Below are 14,971 nucleotides of genomic sequence, written 5' to 3'. Positions count from 1 at the left end.
CTTATTCATTTTCAAACGCTTCATTGGATGCTCTAACTAGAAATCTAATTAACGATGGACATAAATTTAAAATATTCAACAAAGTTTTCGGAAGTTTTGAAAAGAAAGAGCTCTTAAAAAGGAAAGGTATATTCCCATACTCATATTTTTCTGACCTGTCGGTATTAAAAGAGAAAAACTTACCTCCTAAAGAATGTTTTTATAATATACTTTCTGGAGAAACTATCACAAACGATGAATACGATCACGCCAAACTCGTGTGGACGTCATTCTCTTGTAAAAGTTTTTATGACTACTTGTTATTATACCAAATTACTGATGTTGTCCTTTTAGCTGAAGTATTTCAGAATTATAGGAAATCTGTTTATGACGTATTCGAGCTCGAAGTTGTTAGCTTTCTATCATCCCCCCAACTCTCCTGGACAGCGGGACTGAAGCATTCAAAAGTTAATTTAGAACTCTTTACAGACTATTAAATGTATTCGTTTACAGAACGAGGGATACGAGGTGGTGTTTGTTTTAACGGACGTAGATATGTAAAGGCCAACAATAAATATATTCCCAACACTTATGATTCAAACAAACCAAATGTCTACATAATTATGTTAGATGTAAATGGACTTTATAGTAAAGCATTGATGGAAAAACTACCGATATCGAACTTTCGCTTTCTCTCTGATTATGAAATAGAGAATTTCAATCTGATGGATATCTCAGACGATTCGGATGAAGGATATATATTAGAGGTGGATCTACATTATCCATCTAAGCTTCATGATTGTCATAATGAATATCCACTTGCAGTGGAACATTTGAAACTTTCAGAAGACATGTCGGATTATCAGATTAATCTTATGAAAAAATGTAATATAAAATTAAGCTCTACAACAAAACTCATTCCTAATTTCTATGACAAAAATAACTATGTAGTACACTATAGGAATCTCAAATTTTACTTATGCCATGGTCTAGTGATAAAAAAAAATCCACAAAATATTATCTTTCAAACAAGAAGCCTGGATAAAAAGTTACATTGAACTGAATAACCGCTATCGTCGAAATGCTAGCAGTGAATGTGAAAAGAATTTATATAAACTAATGAATAATAGTTTTTTTGGTAAAACTTGTGAAAACCCTCGAAAAAAAATAAATGTGCGAATAGCGAAGAATGCAAAAGATATTTGGGAAGCCCTAATCTTGAAAATTTTTTATGCCTGAATGAAAACTTAGCCTTATTCAAAATTAGAAAAAACACGCTGTTACTGAACAAACCAATCCATGTTGGTTTCTCGGTTTTAGAACTTAGTAAGCTTTGGATGTATACATTGTTTTATGATAAATTTGTGAATTTTTATAAAGATAAAGTGAAACTTTTATACACGGATACTGACTCATTTGTACTGGAGGTCCATACAGCTGATGTATATAAAGATCTGAAAACATATTTTTCAGATATAATTGATTTTAGTAATTATGAAATAACAAATTCTCTGCACAACGAAGCAAAAAAAAACCAACCGGGTCTCCTAAAAGATGAGACTTGTGGTAAACCGATTGACGAATTTGTAGGGCTCAAGCCTAAAATGTACAGTTTATCTTGTCCTGGTGAAAATGACAAAAAACGTGCAAAAGGGATAAAGAAAGAAGTAATTGCTAAATACACTATAAATGATTACAAACAGATTCTTTTGAATCAAAATATACGAAGAGATATTCAGCATTCTATCATTTCCAAAAATCATAATGTTTTTACACAAGAACAAAATAAGTTAAGTCTGAGTTGGTTTTATGATAAAAAATATATACATGTCAATGGTATCGATGTCAGCTCTTTAGGACATTTCCGAAATAAATAATTTCAAACTTCATCTCTTACGACAGCATTCATCTACCTCACTCAGTTCAATGATAGCTACACACTCGAAGAACTAAATTTCCCTGGTCCATTGGGTGAGCGTGAAGTAAATTCAATCTTGAGAAACGCTTCTGAAATGTCTTGGTACATTTTTGAATGTAAGGAAAATGTAGATAGAATATGTAGAACCTGTAAATCATTTGAACATTTTTTGATATTTGATAACAATTTGACTAAATCTTATGAAGTAATGTTGTCAACGAAATTATCACTTGAAGAAGTATTGAATACCATATTCAATTTAAATATAACAAAAGTTTCCCAATCAACTATGTTCAGTGTGGGTTTTCGAAGAATTGCGCGATCCGCGATAAAAACAATTTCAAATGATATATTTTTTTTTGAATGCAGCTCATAGCGTAGCAAATGCTCATTGATGTATAGATTAAATTTCTGAAAAAATGTGTCCAAAAGTGACGTTTATATTTTAATTTGAATATTTTATAAAATGTTTTTCAGCAAAATTAAATGAAAAGTATGAAACATTATAATAGAGTTCAAACACACTGAGATTTAGTTTTTATATATGAATTGATGAGAAAGTTATATATATATATATTGTATGCATATTATACATTATTGGAACATTTGTCATTCTGCTTAACACATTTTTGTATATAATAATGAAAAGGAAGAGGTATATAATCATGGACTGTCATTTTTGCTCTGTTCTTTTTTATATTTTGATTTTTATCACGGAGTATCATTCACATTGCTATTTTTCACATTTTGATATTTTCAAAAAAATCAGTTTAGACATGAAATTTGTAATTTTTTAAGATTTTCACAAACTTCGATTGCACGCATGTGAAACTTGCATAGAACTTACGTAAAACTGTATATGAAATAAAAATAATGAGGTATATAATCACAGGAACTTGCATTTTCTTATATAATATATTACTATTTTTGGTATTTTAACATCAGTTGTATCTGAAATTACTTTCTGTTATGATTTTATGTATACGAAAAGCCTGTGATAATTTTTCAACCGATTGTGTCACTCAAAAAGAAAAAAAAAACGATTGAATGTATGCGCTTTTCATGTTTGTATTTGAAATAAAATACATTTGAAGGCCTAATTCGAAAATGGGAGTTGTAGGGAAAAAAATTTGTGTCACTAAGTTTGCAAAATGTGACTATAATCAATTTTGTAAGCCTGGTGATGCATATTGACTTTTCCATATCCTCATGATTACGAAGCTAATGGATTTTGACTATTCTTGGCGAATGGTAAGTAAAAAATATATATTAATAATAAAATAATAATAAATATATGTATTCAAGAAATATATATAAAATGTTATAACTAATAATAATACAGAACAATTAATTTTTTATTGGATAAAATGCAGTCATCATTTGAATAAAACATAATTGCAGGTATAAATTATTTTTTGAATACTTTTATCAATTCTTATAATATCATGATAGAGTTGTTTTACAAATTGTGAACAATAACAAAGAACCATAGATGAATGTTTAAATTTAACATCATCTTCTTTCGCTATGAACTTCATGTAGAGAAAATATTATACTTCTTGGCATTAGCACTTAATGTACTCAAACTTGTGATGAGAGTCTACTTGCTTCACTCGAAAACAAAGTCGTCGACATTGGAGTCGGATGAAGAATTTATAGAATATCAAAACGCGAAATATATTTCCCTAATGTCGATGGTGGTCCAGAGTCGAACCAGCCTACACTACGTTATCGTGAAGGTCAGGAATTGCTTACAATATCTGGCTCCTATTTCATACTTACCCACTACAGCAGAACCTATAGCGAGTTTACAAGTAGCTCTCTGTGGCGAGACTAACAATTCAGCTTGATATTATTATTCATACACTTTTACTTTAAGAAATAATCAACCGAACTTGAATCATACCAAAAACTAAAGAATGCTGCTTGTGTGAGTCATTAATTTCATTTTATACGTACAGTCGTTTTTAGTTTATTGTATTTCAGTGCCCATGTCGAAGAAATGAATTGTCTTTAAAGAAAAGAATAAAAATTCAATGTGCACAATTTTACTCCAGAGATGGCAGGACAAACATGGAGATAGCTTGTTTTGAACGCCATCTCCTAATACCATTTTACCACATAAACATAAAAAATTGAGCCTTAACTTCTTTCGCAAAATGTTTGCTCGCGGATATCTCCAACTGTTGATTTCATACATACTTCCAATTCAAGCCCGTTGCCAGAAGTTTCGTTCCTTGGAGAAACAGGTAGCCTTATTATCTTTATCATAATTATGGAGACCATACCTACAGAGGGACAGAGACTTTGTTTGAGCGGGGAGGGGGTTGCAGAGAAGAGCTACGCGCGCTCTTTTTGGCACACAAAGCCACGAATTGAGCTATGAAGAGACACCATTTCTTGATCATGTTTAAATTGGAAGAACGCAGGTGTTGGGGGGAGGGGCGCGATGATGATGTCAATCCATATATACATTAGATTAGTCGACTGGGTCTAGGTCAATTCGTCGCGCTCAACTTGTCGCGGGACAATTCGTCGCAGTCAATTTGTCGCAGCGTCAATTCGTCGTGCTACAAACTCGTCGCGGTACAAATTTGTCGCAGGCTCATTTCGTCGCGGTACAAATTTGTCGCAGGCTCATTTCGTCGCAGTACAAATTTGTCGCAAGCTCATTTCATCGCGACAAATTTGAATTGCTTTAAAATTCATATGTTTGTTGTGATCTTATAAATAGGGTAGTTGCTTTAGGCGTAAAAAATGGAACTAATTTTTTTTCTCATTTATTGGAAATGTTCCCCCTTCCCATCCCTGTTTTAATTTTTAACAAATGAAGGAAAGTATTCATTGAAGTCATTAAATTTTTAAAATTTAATTTTTACCATATAAGCCGCATTTCTGTCGGGATTTCCATTTCTCGCAGTGAGGGATGTTGAAGAGCTAACCCAAATAAAAAATTGAGATCAAATAAATTTTTAAATTTTAATTTCCACCGTATAAGCCGCATTTCCCACTTTTTGTCGGGATTTGAGTCCCTGAGTACGGGTTTGAGTCCCTTATAAACGTGATCCGATGCTTGTAGTGACGACATAAAACGTAATGAAAACTTAACGATTTAATATACGAAAGAAACATAACGAGAAGGATGACACGTGTATACAAATCGGTGGTACAATTCCAACTGACATTTTTTCTTTTTTTTACAATCACCAGGAGCGTGAGGAGGGTGCGCCATCTATACAGATAAGAACGCACTACAGCACTCCCCCTCCAGTCGAAGACGAAACATTTAAGAGAAGAAAATTTGAATAATAATCATACAAATAATAAAAAAAAATTGCAATATATATATATATACCATACATAATTACGAATCATATAGCTAACTTCGAAGGGTCAATACGAAATCGCACTCTTCGGCCAGACCTGGAAATATACTGATTTTTGAACGTGTCACATAAATTATTATTTAACATAAAACATGGCTTAAGGCGATCTATGGATACATTTTTATGATTGCCATTAATGTTCAACATAAAATACTTATCAGTTCTTGAAATAACTTCAAATGGTCCGGTATATGGTTGTTGTAGAGGTTTGCGTACACAGTCTTGTCGGACGAATACTGATGGAGAAGTTAGCAAGTCTGTCGAGACGAAGGGCTTAGACGAATTGTGATGAGAGGTTGGTACTGGTCTCACACGGGAGAAATGGTCTCTCAGTCTCTGCAAGAAGTCATATCGAGGTAGGACGTCTCGCTCATCCGAGTGCCGGAAGAGTTCACCAGGAAGGCGTAGGGCTGTGCCGTATACCAACTCAGCGGTTGATACTTGGAGGTCTTCTTTGATGCTGGAACGTAACCCCAACAGGACTGTAGGTAGAACGTCTGTCCAGTGCTCGTTACCTTTGAGGACACACATCAGAGAGGCTTTGAGATCGCGGTGGAATCTCTCAACCTGGCCGTTACACTTTGGATTGTAGGCAGTGGTGCGGGATTTTTCGATGCCGCACAGCCGTGCAAGAGAGCGAAATAGATCACTCTCAAACTGACGACCTTGATCTGTGGTCAACTTTTCAGGAACGCCAAACCGACACACCCAGGTAGAAAAGAATGTCTCAGCTGTAGTTTCAGCGGTTTGGTTAGACATTGGTACCGCTTCGGGCCACCGTGTGTACCGATCAACGCATGTCAAGAGATACGTGTATCCTTTAGAGGGAGGCAAGGGTCCGACAATGTCCAGATGAACGTGTGCAAAACGAGAATCAGGAACCTGGAAAGAGCCTAAAGGAGACTTGGTATGTTTGATAACCTTCGATTTCTGGCAAGCGATGCAAGTACGACACCAATCTTTGCAGTCTCTCGCAATCGATTTCCAAATAAATCGTTTGCGTACCATACCTAGAGTGGCTTTTATCCCAGGATGGGACAGATTATGCACAGAGTCGAACGCTAGACGTCGCATTGAAACGGGTACATACGGGCGTATATCGTCAGTAGACACATCGCAGTAGATATTAACACCGGAGATATCGAAGCGTTTTAGCTGAAGCCCAGTTTCACTTTGAAGCAAGGTATGCAATTCATCATCATCTGCCTGCGCCCGTGCCAATTCTGCATAATCGATTGTACAAGGAGTGTGGATTTCATAAATTCTTGAGAAAGCATCAGCTATGACGTTACTATCCCCAGGCAAATATCGTAAATCTGTCGAAAACTGACTAATATATTCAAGATGTCTAAGTTGCCGGGGAGAACATTTATCGTTACGTTGTTTGAAGGCATACGTGAGAGGACGATGATCACTGAAAATTATGAAGTTGCGTCCCTCCAAAATGTGCTTGAAATGCTTAACAGCTGAATATATTGCTAAGAGCTCTCTGTCATATGTACTGTACTTTTTTTCAGTCGAACTGAGCTTGCGTGAAAAAAATGACAATGGTTGGGTTTCGTTTCCTATTTGCTGTTGAAGGACTGCACCCAATGAAGTGTCGGAAGCATCGGCAGTCAAAAACAATTTTGCATTCGGAACAGGATGGGCCAGAAGTGCGGCGTTGGCAATTGATTGCTTGCAAGACAAAAAAGCGGATTTGGCCTCCTCAGACCAAACTATTTCAGTTTTATCTTTTTTTATCTTGCTTTTTGCTAATTCATGCAAAGGAGCTTGCACCCTGGCGGCATCTTTAAGGAATCTGTGATAGAAATTTACAATTGCCAAAAAACGCTTCAATTCAGTCACTGTTGATGGCAATGGATAATCGAGCAATGTTTGTACTCGATCTGGTAAAGGTGCAATCCCATCGGGAGAAACAAGAAAACCCAGAAAATTAATTTGACGTTGACCGAATACACATTTAGATGGATTGATCACGATACCATAGTCATTTAGTCTTTGAAAAACACGTTTTAAGTCAGCTTCATGAGATTTTTCGTCAATGGAAGCGTTTAACAAATCATCGAGATATGCGTAACAACAATCCAAGTCACGAAATGTTTCGTCAATGAAACGCTGAAACGTTTGAGCTGCATTTTTCAGGCCGAAGCACATATAAACATATTCGTATAGCCCAATGGGCGTAATTATGGCGGTTTTGGGAATGTCTTTAGGATTGATTGGTATTTGGTGATATGCTTTTATTAAATCGATTTTTGAAAAAATCTTTTTACCACTCAAGTTGATGGAAAAATCCTGTATATTTGGAAGCGGGTATCTATCTGGGATGGTTATTGCATTGAGTCCGCGGAAGTCCCCACAAATTCTCCATTCGTTGCTTTTTTTGGGTACAAGATGGATGGGACTCGACCAAGGGCTTTTTGAGGGCCGAATTATACCTTGTTGCAACAGTTCATTGAATTGTTTTTTAACAGCTGCAAGTTTTTCAGAAGACAATCTTCTAGCTTTTGCGAAAACCGGTGGTCCCGTAGTTTCGATGAAGTGCATGACAGAGTGTTTCTTTGGAACTGCATTTAGAACTGAGCTGGTAAGCTGAGGAAATTTGGCTAATATGCGGTGGTATGGAGAATCACCAGAGATCGGCGTTAAACCAAAAGAGCCGTTTTGGGATTCTAAACCATTCACTGATAGCGATGTTTCGTTATCGATCAAACGAGAATTTTTAACATCTATAAGCAAACCAAATCTTTCCAAAAAGTCGGCTCCAATAATGGGATGTGAAACATCTGCCACAGTGAAAACGAAAGGAAAGTCCCTCCTTAGTCCAAGATTCAGAACTAGATTTTTGTTGCCAAACGTGGATTTCGGATCCATTTGCAGCATACAGTGAGAGTTTGTGAGGTTTTGTCAAGTTAGTCAGGCGTTTCGGAAAACAACTGATTGATGCGCCAGTGTCAATTAGAAATCGGAAACCCGTATTAACGTCGATGACAAATAGGCGACTATGGAGAAGGCTTTCGTCAGCTGTCGCCGAAACAGACGAGCCCACTAGTTTTCCTGAAACTGACATGGAGGAATACATTTATGAGCTTTTTCTCCAAACTGCTCATGGTACCAGCAAAGCCTTCCGTTTTTCAAAGCATCGCCGAATTTATTTCGGCTACGAGATTGAGATCGTTTGCGATAACCGCGAGATGGTCTAGGAGATCGCGAAAGCCTTTCAAATGATTGTCGTAGCGAAGCAATTTCGTTTTTCAAATCATCAAACTCTGAAGTGTGAGACACAGCTGAAGTATTAGATGACACATTAGAAACCTCACATATTTTGTCGGCTATTTTCGCTAACCCAATTAACGGTTCACTAGAAGCTTGTAATATTTGTTGGGAGTGCAAAGGTAATCTCTGCATCCAGAGATTTCTCAAAATGTCACTTTCCATTTTACCCTCAGCTAACGTTTGTATTTCGTGCAAAAGCTGGGACGGGCGTTTGTCGCCTAGTTGAAGCTCCTGGAGTAACATTCGCAATTTGGAAGATTCTGATTGTTGAAACTGCTCCAGCACGCGAGTTTTGAGAGTCTCGTACATGTGCTGTTGGGGAGGATTGCGAACGATATTAGAAACATAGTTCAAAACTTTGCAATCAAGAGCTCCTACAACGGCGTGAAATTTAGTTTCATCGGCGGTTATGCCTGCCGTTTTGAATTGTGACTCAATTTGAAGAAACCAAATCTCTGGATTTGCTTCCCAGAACGGAGGGGCTCGAAAGGCAACACGTGAAATTTCAGCTGATGCAATAGGTTGAGCCATGACAAATGCGAGTATGGAGACCGGCAAATCGAGAGTAGAAAGTTTATTCCTCACCTTGAATTTCCAGGAACGTCTCTATATTGGGTAGAAACGAGTAGACTTGGCTTGAAAAAAAAAAAATAATATATCCAAAAGACTAGATTAGAAGTTTCATCTTTGAAGAGCGTACGAACGGAAAGCACAAGGCGCGAAACCGAAATTTAAACGATGGAGAAATTAACTTCAATGTCCAAAATCAGATGCGTCCTATAGGTCACCAGTGATCCGATGCTTGTAGTGACGACATAAAACGTAATGAAAACTTAACGATTTAATATACAAAAGAAACATAACGAGAAGGATGACACGTGTATACAAATCGGTGGTACAATTCCAACTGACATTTTTTCTTTTTTTTACAATCACCAGGAGCGTGAGGAGGGTGCGCCATCTATACAGATAAGAACGCACTACAAACGGAATGAATACGAAAAGGATGAATTTTGATGAATACGAAAAGGATGAATTTTGATGAATACGAAAAGGATTTTCTGATTTAGACTGGATTAGCGTATACCATTTTTTCAATGTAAGGTTCTCACTTTGATCTTTTTTGTTGCTGAGTTATACTGTAAATTTTAATTATACGTACTACAATTTTTTTTTTAAATTTATGTCATATACTGATTTTTTACGAAAATATGTAAACTTTTGTTCGTGATAGCATGTGTGGAGCAGTGCACATAAAATATATGTTAATATCTAATACATGGTTACAATGCATAAAATCGACTGAAATATAACTTGTAGTACAGTGTTCTTCGATCTCGTGCAAAATTAGCTGATTGACGGACTGATTTGCTTCGTGTATTTCAGCTGATCTGATGTGTGTATAGGTTTTTTTTTTTTTTTCTTTCTTTCTTTTTCTCTTTTTTTATGTTGGAAGATCAAGTGATTGTCGGACTCATGTGTGATATGTGAATGTGTATCTACAGTGTGATAATTACAATGTAAAATATAATACTTAAGTGAAGCAATTATTATAAACCCCAGGGACACTAAATTGCTGCTCGCGAGTTGTTAATGGTTGCTCCCTGGGCCAAGATGTAAAGTTGATTTTTTTTTTTTTTTTTTTTTTTTTGTGGAGAAAATAAATGCTCCCTTCGGGGAACCCCGTATGGCGAACTATGTTTGCCGGGCCGGGGTTAGTATCTCTTAAACGGAATGAATGGCGATTTTCAGCCCCCCCCCCCACCTCCTTAATGTTTCCTTCATGTCGGCACCTTTGACTAGCCAAGGATGCCGGAAGTGTTTGGAACTTGTGGGTTCTTGTCTTGATCTTGAAGTAGGAAATTTTGATTGATTTCTGAATCATTTCTCTGGGTGCTCATACCCATTCCATAAAGTACCCTGGGCACCAACAGCATCTCTGTCTCTGACACCACTGCAAATGTCAATCGATTTTTGATTTTTTTTCAACTCTAAAGTAACAACTCTCGAGTGAAAAGAATGAAATCAGACTTAATTGGCCCATTGTATGTAACTTCATGTACATGACACTCGAAATTAAAATTACAATATCAATTACATTTAAAAATTTAACTGCATATAAAAGTTTAATTATATTTGAAAATTCGGTTATAAAAATTTGAAATGTTAAATAATTGATTTTTGCTGTGATAAAATTTCAACATCATGTGGAAAAATTTCGGTTTGTATGATATTCCCCAAATTACAGTGAGCCTATCTTTAACGGTAAATTTTTATCTGCCCCATTACAGTATCTCCATAAGAACCTGAAATATTTAATTAATTAATAATTCAATTAAATAAATATTCAATTTTCACCGTATAAGCCGCACTTCCCGCTTTTGTTGGGATTTCTATTTCTCACAGCGAAGGGAGTTGGGCGCAGATCAAGGATGGAAATGTACAGTGCTTATGAATGACGACGATTCCATGAAGTCATAATGCCCACAGGATGAGCACCGACAAAGGCAATGTAATCACCAATAAGAAAGATGACTATGGGTCAGTCGCATAGATACAATATAACCATTAATCTCATGTTTATAATCAGTCGCATATCTTTGGCTGGCTTGTTTGAATATTTTCACATAGTTTTCATTAGCGTCTAAGCTTTTGGTACAAGGCTGGTGTACTTATTACACATAGTTTTCATTAGCGTCTAAGCTTTGGTACAAGGCTTGGTAATTAATAATAATTAAACTATAATAATAATTAAGCTGTAATAATAACTTATCTATAATAATAATTAATAATTTAATATAATAATCAGCTTAATCTAATCTGTTTTTTATCTAAATAAATTAATGACATTTCATGACGTATATGAAAAATGTGTTTCAAAAAAAGTGTTCCATGAATGATAAATTTTTTTAAAAAACTGTCAAGATGTCAGTTAAATTGTGAAATTTAAAAAATAAAAAAAAGTTGAATTGTGTCTGTGAGTGGAAGCTGTATGCTTTGAATTGTACAGAGAACAACAATGAGAAATTGTTTTTTCTAGTAGGCTAAATTTTTTTTTTGCAGGTTTGTGAATTGCATTTTGATTCCATTGAGTTAATCTATACTACTGAGGCTTACGATGAAAAGACAGGACGCAAAAATGTCGCCAAGTTGCCTCATCCAAATTTGAAAGATGGAGCGATACCGCATATATTTCCTGGGCTGCCAAAATACCTGTCAACAGAGACAAACCAACGAGAGGATCCTGCGTCAAAAAAGATGAGGATCGAAAATCATATTCTATCTTCAGTCATTGCAAAAAGTTTGATATCTGAAAAGGAATATAAAAAAAAAATGGAAGCAACATGGACACAAATCACCAAGGATAATTTGATAATATTCATTTATGTTGCTGAGGAGCCCTATCCCAGTATAAAATTTTCAGTAGTAGTTAGACTACTACTGCTTGAAGATGTTTTGAAATGCCCTATAAATATAAACGACTTTGATGGTGACAGACTTAATCACTTATTCAGTGAGTGCGAGGATATCTTGAATGAACTGCAGGAGTATGTCAAAGACAAACAAATAATATCTTTTGTTAAAGAACAGATCAATTTGATCAAGTGTACTAAAAATCGTCGTAGGTATTCTACAGATTTTATAATTTTGTGTTCACTTTTGCACTCGATATCTCCCCGTGCATACAGATTTCTATATAGTAGTTCATTTTTAGTAGTTGCTCATCCGCAAACAATTCAACGATTAAGTTCTAATTATATTGTCAGTCTCGGTGTAGAGCAATCTGATGACCAATTGCTCCTGTATATGAAAAGTAAAGTTCATTACTTGAATGACGCAGGCAAAAAAGTTGTGCTGCTAATGGATGAAATTCATCTCAAACCGTATCTTGACTTTAAAGGGGGAAATGTTATGGGAATGTCGCATAATAAAGAAGTAGTAGCTCTGTTACAGCTTACGTATTTATAGTTCAAAGTGTCACTTCTATTTATAAAGATGTTGTACGTGTATTGCCCCTCAAAAAAATATCTGCAGAGTTGCTTCACTCATTCATTCATAAATTAATAATAGGATTGATATCTCCAGACCATTGTTTTTTATTGTAGATGTTGTGCACATTTTTAAATGTATTCGAAATAACTGGATCAATCAGAAAACTGATGAAATTGCTTTATATTATTCATATTTTGAGAAGGGGGCATTAGGGAGTCTAAAATGTGCTTCATTTGCAACATTGAGAAAATTGTTTGGAGAAGAATCTAGCAACACTATTAAATATTGTCATACACTAACTGCAAAATCGCTTTGGCCTTCAAATTTGGAACGTCAGAATGTTAAGTTAGTCTTACAAATTTTCAACCATGTCGTCACTGAAGGGCTTAGCATTGCTGGTCCAATTTATGGATTATTAAACTATGGAACAACATCAGAATTTATCAATATCATATGTAAGTGGTGGGATATAGTCAATGTTCGGTCTGTGTTCAAAGGAAAGTTAAAACGTAAGGTTTTTCAAGAACCCTTAACTGATTCGTCTGAGGACGAGAAGGTTTTATTCTTGAATAATTTTCTGAATTGGTTGGACACGTGGGACAAATTTCACTCTGACACTGGCCGTCTCACAAAAAAAACACACGCTGCTCTGACACATTCTGCTCATGTCATTCTCGAAATAGTTTCTTATTGCAGAAATGAGTTAGGTATGGAATATATTTTAACTGGAAAATTCCAACCAGATTCTTTGGAAGATCGGTTTGGTCATTATAGACAACTTTCTGGTTCGCAATACAATATTTCAGTGACACAAGTTTTTGAGACAGAAACTAAACTCAAGTTCGTAGCTTTCTCCCATTACTAATAAAATCTAATAAACACGGAAGTATGCAAATTAAGCTGGATGAATTGCATAGTGTTGACATTTTTGATGAAATCCCTATTGAAAATGCATCTGATAATTTTCATATAGTTGTAAAAGATGAAGAGGTAGCTGATCTAAAGAAATTATTGCCGATTTTAGTGTATATTGGAGGATATTGTGCACATTCAGTTTTGACACGTATTAAATGTGAATTTTGTAAATTCCATATGTTATTGAATGATAACATGCCATGCATTGATGCTCACATTCTGATAAAAAGTATGGACCGGGGAGGTTTGAAGTATCCCCGTGAAGAAATTGTTACTATTATAAAATATAATTACCTAATTGTTTGCAAATTGTTGTCAAATGAATATGAAAGTACTTTTCTTAAAGTGATGAATCAGAGATCTGTTGTTTCTGAAATCACTATTCATAATTTGATTCTTTCCGAAAATTGCCTTGAATTTGATGTTTGTGGCAATGGGCACACACAAGATGACGTAATGAAAATGATAATTCGTTCATCTAATAACTTCTTTATGAAAATTACTGTAAAAAAGTTAATGATGATTTGGTTATGCAAAAAGTAGATGAAAGTAGGAGAAGAAAACTTGACACTTTGAGAAAATAAGCAGTAAAAAATTTTTCTGTAAAAATTTTAAATTTTTTTTGGAATAAATGTATAAAATGTTTATTATTTGCAGTTGTGACTTTTTTTCGTTTCCTTGTGTTATTTCGAAATTAGAAGTTCAACTGTTAAAAGCTATAGAAAAGGTGTTTATGTTTCATCTTTATTCAGATAAAAAAAATTGATTTCTGTCTACTTTTAAAAACTTTTTTATATTTATGGAATATTTTTCTGAACCATTCGGAACGAGAGAGGAAGAAGGTTGTATTTTCAGTGAAATGCGAAAGTTTTGAACTCGATTTGTTTTCATAAGGTAATAAGTTGAAATTAAGAGCAGATACTATTTTCAAAATAAATTAATGAAAGGAATTTTAGCGCTGAAACAACCGAATTCATTGTTTACGAAATAAACTTCAGAAATCTGTAAAAAAAAATTAGGTTCGATAGAACTGTAAGGCATAAATATTGCGAAGGAAGAAAAACGGTCACTTTCGCGATCAGCCTCCACTCCGTGACGTCACGACATCAGTGTGGAGGCTTTCTTATCTATAGGGGGTGTTGGCTGTGTCCGAGTGGGCAGATATGACAAGACGGACTTGACTCAATGGGCTTTATTCTGAAAGTAATCACATTTTTTTAAACAGAACTACACTATGTAATTAGATTACAATGTTATATATCTAGATATCATTATTACTCTTGTGCATGAAAATTTTGGGAAGTGGGAAGAAATTTGGTTTTACAGGATTCCGCAAATTATGGAAAAATTCATTTACTGTGAGTTTATTTCTTTCATTAAATTTAAATTTTTATCTGTTTTCAAAGAACTTCCTTTCATTAATTAAATCTTCTTAATTAATCACTTATTTCATTAAATCTGAAATTTGCCCGATAATTTTGAAATTATATTTTCGGAAATT

General features: G+C 35.0%; 1 protein-coding gene across 1 annotated transcript; it reads left to right on the top strand.

Moving 5' to 3' along the window:
• Positions 1-9,091: 9,091 nt before the first annotated feature.
• Positions 9,092-14,133, top strand: LOC149065096 (uncharacterized). Its single transcript, XM_089254288.1, has 4 exons — positions 9,092-9,177; positions 12,649-13,395; positions 13,473-13,740; positions 14,128-14,133. The coding sequence occupies exons 1-4, from the start codon at positions 9,092-9,094 to the stop codon at positions 14,131-14,133; spliced, it is 1,107 nt and encodes a 368-aa protein (XP_089110414.1).
• Positions 14,134-14,971: the final 838 nt, after the last annotated feature.

Source organism: Pholcus phalangioides, unplaced genomic scaffold (genome assembly GCF_987345545.1).
Source record: "Pholcus phalangioides strain wild (caught in Gottingen) unplaced genomic scaffold, Ppha-v1.0 ptg000041l_1, whole genome shotgun sequence".
NCBI lineage: Eukaryota > Metazoa > Arthropoda > Arachnida > Araneae > Pholcidae > Pholcus > Pholcus phalangioides.
This window is presented reverse-complemented; position numbering and strand designations above follow the sequence as displayed.

What these genes read in the sequence shown, in the direction of transcription:
- LOC149065096 (XM_089254288.1), top strand. Translation starts at nt 9,092, where the DNA reads ATGACAAATGCGAGTATGGAGACCGGCAAATCGAGAGTAGAAAGTTTA. An exon ending in CAGGAACGTCTCTATATTGG is followed by an intron (nt 9,178 to 12,648) that starts GTAGAAACGAGT and finishes TGATATCTCCAG; the next exon opens with ACCATTGTTTTTTATTGTAG. An exon ending in GAGACAGAAACTAAACTCAA is followed by an intron (nt 13,396 to 13,472) that starts GTTCGTAGCTTT and finishes TGAATTGCATAG; the next exon opens with TGTTGACATTTTTGATGAAA.